We start from the raw sequence: 7,733 nt of genomic DNA, 5'->3' as shown, positions 1-7,733 counted from the left end.
TATATTACTAGAGGTGCTAATGACATGAAATTTTCACCAGATGTCAGTAACAAGTGATCCATTCATACAAAGAAATCAAACCATAAATGTCCAGAAATGAAGTTACTTGTAATAATGTGAAATGGCACAGAGAAAAAGTATTAAACACATGAAGAAAGGGAGGTGTAAAAAGGCATGGAAAGCCAAGACACCAGCTGAACTCTCTCAGTAATTAGAAAGCAAGCCTGCCCCTTGTCAGTGCAAGTTAATATCAGCTGGTTCAGTCCCAAATGATGGCCAGGTATCACACAAGAACCATCTGATGATGGGTAAAAGTAAAGAGCTCTCTCAAGACCTTCACAACCTTATTGTTGCAAAGCATAATGATGGCATCGGTTACAGAAGAATGTCTAAACTTCTGAAGGTTCCAGTGAGCACTGTTGGGGCCATAATTCAGAAGTGGAAAGAACATTATTTCACCATAAACTGACCACGACCAGGTGCTCCTCGCAAGATTTCTGACAGAGGAGTGAAAAGAATTATCAGAAGAGTTGTCCAAGAGCCAAGGACCACTTGTGCAGAGCTTCAGACAGACCTGGAATTATCAGGTACGATTGTTTCAAAGAAAACAATAAGTAATGCACTGAACCACCATGGCCTGTATGCACGCTCACCACGCAAGACTCCACTGCTGAAGAAACAGCATGTTGAAGCTCCTTTAAAGTTTGCTGCACAACATTTAAACAAGCCTGTGTAATACTGGGAGAATATAGTCTGGTCAGATGAGACCAACATTGAACTGTTTGGATGCCAGAATACACATCATGTTTGGAGGTCAAATGGCACTGCACATCAGCCCAAAAACACCATACCAACAGTGAAGTTTGGAGGTGGGAACATCATGGTGTGGGGCTGTTTTTCAGCATATGGTACTGGCAAACTTCAAATAATTGAAGGAAGGATGAGTGGAAAAATGTACAGAGTTATTCTTGATAAAAATCTGCTTCCATCTACCAGGATGATGAAGATGAAACGTGGCTGGACATTTCAGAAAGACAATGAGCCCAAACACAAAGCCAAGGAAACTCTCAGTTGGTTTCAGAGAAAGAAACTAAAGCTGCTGGAATGGCCCAGCCAATCACCTGACCTGAATCCAACAGAAAATCTATGGAAAGAACTAAAGATCAGAGTTCATAGAAGAGGTCCACGAAACCTTCAAGATTTGAAGACTGTTTGTGTGGAAGAATGGGCCAAAATCACACCTGAGCAATGCATGCCACTAGTTTCTCCATACAGGAGGTGTCTTGAAGCTGTCATTGACAACAAAGGCTTTTGTACAAAGTATTAGATAAATTTCAGTAAGTGTGTTCAATACTTTTTCCCTGTGCCATTCCACATTATTACAAATAACTTCATTTCTGGACATTTATGGTTTGATTTCTTTGTGTSRATCACTTGGGTTGTTACCRACATCTGGTGAAAATTTCATGTCATTAGCACCTCTAGTAATATATTTACTGAGAAAAATGGTGACGTGTTCARTACTTATTTTACTCGCTGTACTTCCTCTACCATTAGAGTATATTTTACTAATTTCTGGAACACATCTAATGTCTGTGTAATAGTTATCGTTTACTTTTTTCAATCATTAACAGAAAATGATAATCATTTAACACTCAGCATACGTTATTTTTGTTCTCTGATACATGTATCACTTTTATGGAGKTTGAGTTTCAACAATGGGCAAAAATAAAACAAAAATAAGATAGATGTGTAAATTATTTTTGGACTATTTGTATGAGTCCTAAACACACAGCTGAAAACTGGGCAAAAAGTCAGTGATTTGGATTTCATAGTTTTTTGTTTTGTTAAATGCCATATCCACATTTTGGATTAATTAAAATAAAATTAGTTTAAATATTGTGAGAAAAATAAAATGAGCTAATATATCATCAGACAAAGTGCTATTATTTGTATTTTTTTATCGGGGGAACTGGAAAATTAATATTCACACTTTTATTTGACAAACTAAAATACTACATTTTTCAAGCGGTTCAGGTCAGCACATCTGGTTAAAGAAGAAAATAAATGAATCACCAACTTACCTCTCACTGCAGGGAATGCAGTCAGCACAGTGACAACGACAGCAAGAACAAGACGAATGGTAGAAACCCTGTTCCAATTTTCCTGGTAAATACACCTTTTCATTTTCCTCTACCTTCAGGCAGTGAGCATCAAGAGACAGCTGAAGCAGTTGAAGTCCTGAAATACCGTTCACCTTTAAGAATATTTATTCAGTAAACTGAATAAGTTTAATCTTCTGTGCTGATGTGAGCCTCAGGATCCGGCGGTCGACTTCTAAGGCGTATGAGCATTTGTGTGAGCATCAGATCTACTGTGTCATCACRTCACAACTGGTAAACAGTTTGTTACAGACGGAGTCGAGACGTTTACTTGAAGAATTTGATACGGAAACATACAGTATATTGAGTTAATGATTAAACTAATTCAAAACCCATTTTACAAATAAGACTTGAGCTCATTTCTACYGCCTGTGTAAACATACCTTTCATAGAAACAATAAAAGCGATACTAGGTTAAACAAAATGCTTCTTTTGATCAAAAGGCTACAAGGATTTGAGGGAAGTTCTCCACCTCTGTTTGCTTATTAGAAAATCATTATTGTAACGTCTTGCAACAGACGTATTTCCAGTGAACTACATCATACTTTCTATTTATTTATTTATTTATTATTATTTACAATTAYTGGTACTCTTTTATTAAAAGAATTCATTGTAACTTCTAAAATAAAAGGGAAAAAATTCTATTGAACATTTATTTTTAAATTAAACTGTATGTAAATAGGATATGGGCATCAGTGACCCACGCAACCCTGAAAAGGAAGAAGCGTGTACAGAAAATGTATGTATGTATGTATGTATGTAAATACTGAGAGCTGACCAAATTATTCTACAGTAAAGTGAAGCTCGGGTCAAAAGGAGTCATGCAACGATTCCAAACAAGAACAAATCAGCATCCATCATCAATCTATATCGTTCCTCACTTTCTAGAGATTACGAGGAGCTGGTGTCCATCTGGTCCTTGTATTGAAATGTGGGGTGAACCATGGGCAGGTCAAAAGACAAATCAACAAGGACAGAAAAAAAAATGGTGCAAAAACCAAAGTTAAGACTTCAAACTGCAAAKTGTGGCAGGAAGAAAGGTGTAGAAACAATTATAAATCCAAATTAACCAAAGCATTGTTGTAAAATAAAAAAGGGAACATTTTCTTCACATTATAGGAGAGATAATATTGTTTTCTCACTTCAAATAAAGTTGCAAAACCTTCCACTTCTCCAGTTATGGTTGTTTTCTACATAAATGTTATAAATGTGCCGTCTCATTACTTCCCATCCTTTAGTTTCCTCATGTTTGTCATTGCTGATATTCACAGCTGAACCAAGTGTCCAGAAGAATGACAAAAAGGAGTGATTTTAAGATTCATGAGTCAATTGCAAATGAAAATGTTTATTTAAAAAAACTTCAATAAAGCCCAAATAACAGAAACAATCCTGAATATGTTTTCACATTTCCACAATTATTACCAAACTGCTAGACTTTTACAAGTGGAAGAGGAGCTGTTCACACTACTGAAGCAAACTAYGAGACACGTCACCTCATTAGGTGCTGTCAGCAGTGTGATTGTGAGAAAACCCACTGACCAGTTCTTTCTGAAAATAATAACTTCCTTTTGAACTGGACAGACAGCCCCATATTTGAACCTTTCGTGTTTTCATGCTTCAGCCTCCTTCTGTCCCTCTTCTGGAGAATCCTCTGCTTCTCTTAGTTTTTCTGTCTGCTCTTTCTTGGCCTTTTGACGCTCTGCCTCTGTTATTGTCATGGGGTGCAGGGGGAAAAATCCGGCCAACCCTGCAGACAGAGAGGATGTTTTGAACATTGATAAGCTGGTACATCAGTTTTAGACAAAGTGAATTCCCAACAGTCATTCAGCTACATTTAATGAAAGAACCACTTAAATTATAAAGTTTCTAACATGTTTACTAATCAAACAGCATAGCGTTTTTCTCTTGAATGCTTCTTTAGCTATGCTGCATTAAAGGGTGTACGGACAAAAGCTCAATTTTTTTTTCAAATGTCTGACACTACAGAATTGCTCCCACATTCCTTATTTTAATTTGTTCTCACTTTCTAACTGTGCACATCCTATTTTTAACAAATATTTTTAGTCAATAATCTCAAAGTGAGCTTCAGTCTTGTGAGCTTTTATCAGAGGCTCACACTGAAGACCCTAACAGGAAGACAGCCTTGCATATAAAAAATATTTTTTGTGTGTGTGTTAATCAATAATACAGGCAACAATTAGTTTAATATGTATCGTACAGAGCTGCTGAAATCAGATATTTCTACACAACTGTTGGAACCAGAGGGCAACAATGAATGAGAAATACTGTTCTACTCAACATTTCAGTTCATCTCAGGATTAAAGATCTAAAAGAAAAGTTAATAAAATGAGGTACTTCAGTGAAWAACTATTGTTTAAACTGTGCAGAAAACACCATAAATGGTTAAACGGACCTCCTTGATCAAACATTTTTATCAGCAACGGATTTCCCTGGAAAGGTCGACAATAAAAACTGTATAATAATGATCTAAGCTGCAAAACACGTTCAACAACCTGAATACACACCTAGAAGTTTGCACACTGGTTTTGTAGGGTGCGCACCACAACCGATCCAGTACTTGATCCGGTCGTAGTTCAAAGCGACAAGTTTCTCGTTGTAGATGTTGGGGAGGGGGTCGTAGCTTCCCAACTGCTCTAGGAATTTACCGTCTCTTGGTTTTTTGTTGAACGCTGCCACGATCCGAAAAAAGGGTCTGTTGGCTTGATTGTGGCCTGCAAAAGCAATTCGGATGACAACGAAGCCCCCGTGGTACTTCTTCAGGAGGAGAGATGCTGCAGAAGGAAATCAGCACAACACGACATGTCTGGTTAATCTGCTGAACACCCACAAACACTTCTTTCTGACTCTGTTTTCTTTAACTTTCTTAAAAAAGAAAAAAAAAAGACTTTCAAGCTCCGGACACAAAGCAGCTTTTGCTGATTAACAGACTTAAAGCCACATGATCAAAATATTTTTTAATGATTTACTAATCTGTACACTATTTTATATTCTGGGAAATCTTTCTGTTACATATTAGTGAGAAAAACATCCAACACCCCTTTCAGAATTCCCCTGATATGATAAATAACCAGAAACTTATTGACCAACGCAGTGAGCTGTAATTTTATAGCATTTTTAAACACACCTGACATCAGCTTTCTTGGCCATTTGCCAACAGTAAAYATAAAATTATGTACATTTAAATTGAATTTTCTTAAATTCTTTTTTTATATGTGAAATGCCCGCAGTCTTGCATTTATGCCCATTGTGACAATTACTCCATAGGTGGTGGGTGAGGGTGACATGCATTCATTCAAGAAATGAATGCCTTTATAATGAAATATTAAATGTGCAATAAAATGATTAATTCTTAGTTTTTCAATGTGCAATGAAATAATATAAAAGTAAAAGGACATTAACTTTGGATAGGTTATTTATTGATTCATGAACTAATAGTTTGATGAGTTTTATGCCAGTTTTTCAATTTTAAGGAAATTATATTCAATCAGCATTTCTAGAAGATAAAAATCACAAGGTCAAAATAACATAAAAGACACAAAGATCAAATTAAAACAAAAGTAAAAAAACAAATAAGATGAAATAGTAGGTTACAGTGATTACCCTACAATAGGGTTGGGCAATATTGGCAAAGTGCCAAAAATTAATCGATTAATGTTTTTCTGACGATTAATCACACACGATACGATTATGCCCAACCCTACAATGTCCTATTTCACACACCTGAATTAAATTAACGGTTAATTAGTAAGTTGTAATCAACAAGGGGTGTCATAAACAAACAAACAAACAAAAAAAAATAAAAACCATGGGGTGTCATAATGTTTTAGATCTGCACACCTGATATCAATTAACAGGTGATCAGCTGGTTGTCAGATGCAGGACAGTCACAATGTGGTCTGAGGAAACATATAAATCTTTTTCTTTACCTATTCAATATGTGAACTTACATAAACCGTATGGGTAAGTTTTACAGTGCTTTTTAATAACATGTAAACATGTTTTCCTTGTAAATCAACACTACGTTGTGATGTTACCAATATGTCTTTGTTTATTCTTTTTACTCACATAAATGCACCATGATGTCCGCTCGGATAACCTGTAATAAAGGAGTAAATGTTTAGCTAAACGTAGTAAGCTTCATCATTTAAAACGCTTCAAATCTTACTGTAGTGTTATGTTTTACATAACAAAACCAAGGACCAAGCGTGAAACTAAATACCTTTAGTTGAAAGTCAAATGACGCGGTTTATCTAAGAAAACTTCTTAGAGCTCGTGTCTTTGTTATTCGTTGCACAGGTACAAAAACAAGCAAAGTATAACCGTGTTGGTTAGCAAAAAAGCTATAATGTGACATTTGTCAGGTCGCGGCCATGTTTTAACAGGAAATGACGTAGCGGTGGCGGCGTTTCACCGTAGGGCAGCTGGATGGTGCAGCAGCGCCATCTAGCGTCCGGACGGTGGCGGCGATTCACCGTTCGGACGCTAGATGGCGCTGCTGCACCGCCGGCCTCTTCCACTGCAGCGTCAGCGTTCGTGTTTGAAATGGGTCTTGATAAATCTTCATTTAAGTTATAACATTTCTAAAAAATATATAAGAAGAGCCTCTCTACAAAAGGAGATGCTGCACTACTTTTGCTTTTGAATGTGTTCTTTTACTTTTATTCTTTACTGTGGACCTTTTTATGTAAACTGGAATAAAGATATGAAATGGAAATTTAAACAGCCCATAACAAATTGTCTGCAGAAAAAGAGTAGTTAATTAATAAAAAATAAATAAATAAATAGACAATTAAATTTTAGATTTACAAAGCCTCATCAACTTCATGATTTAATGTATCATTTTGTATCCAAAAGGTTAAAATATTTCCCACATTTTGTCTGTCTGCTGTAAAAATATTTAAAAAAACTATGTTTTAATCAACTAGAAAATCACATTTCAGATTTAAAATTGCATTAAGTACATTCAAATCTGGTATTGGATAGGTTTAAACTCATGCAACAACGAGCGTATTTATTTTCTTTTTAATTTAATATTGTGCCAGTAAATATACTTTTTTAAATCAGAAGTACATTGTTTGTGACTCTGACTTCAGGAACTGAATACAAGCCTAAACCATGAACTCTGTTTTTATTTCACGTAGAATGACTTTTTCTGTGTTGTTTTTCATTCAAAGTCCTCATGGAAGATGTCGGTTCTGTGATGCAAAATGAGATTTTATTCATGACATTCTTCCTTCATTTACAATGCAATTTAAAAAGAAGCAAAAACATTGTGAACCATGAAATCATTCTAAAAAAAAAAAAAAAAAACACAATCATTTAAGCTTTGACTGCCAAAAGGTGAAACTTGCATAGTAAGTTTGTATATCTCTTCAGCATTTATAACAAAAATATTCAAAGTAAATTATCCATGTGGAATTAAGGCTCACATCTTACTGAATGTATAGGTTCAGTTTTGCTCTGCTTTTGTATTGTCATTTTTTGTCATTAAATCATGCAATTCTAATAAAAACTTAAATAATTATTTATTTAATAAATATTTCTAAAGTA

The 7,733-nt window shown here is 35.4% G+C and overlaps 1 protein-coding gene across 1 annotated transcript; it reads right to left on the bottom strand.

Annotated features, from left to right (window-relative positions):
* Positions 1-3,482: 3,482 nt before the first annotated feature.
* On the bottom strand, positions 3,483-6,571 carry mrps16 (mitochondrial ribosomal protein S16). The gene is made up of 4 exons (XM_014002849.1): positions 6,403-6,571; positions 6,249-6,279; positions 4,688-4,954; positions 3,483-3,909 (listed from the first exon to the last, which is right to left on the bottom strand). The coding sequence occupies exons 2-4, from the start codon at positions 6,259-6,261 to the stop codon at positions 3,773-3,775; spliced, it is 417 nt and encodes a 138-aa protein (XP_013858303.1). The 5' UTR covers positions 6,262-6,279; positions 6,403-6,571; the 3' UTR covers positions 3,483-3,772.
* Positions 6,572-7,733: the final 1,162 nt, after the last annotated feature.

This window comes from Austrofundulus limnaeus, unplaced genomic scaffold (genome assembly GCF_001266775.1).
Source record: "Austrofundulus limnaeus strain Quisiro unplaced genomic scaffold, Austrofundulus_limnaeus-1.0 Scaffold15, whole genome shotgun sequence".
In the NCBI taxonomy this organism is placed as follows: domain Eukaryota; kingdom Metazoa; phylum Chordata; class Actinopteri; order Cyprinodontiformes; family Rivulidae; genus Austrofundulus; species Austrofundulus limnaeus.
Note: the sequence above shows the minus strand (reverse complement) of the source record. Positions and strands in the feature narration are given on the sequence as shown.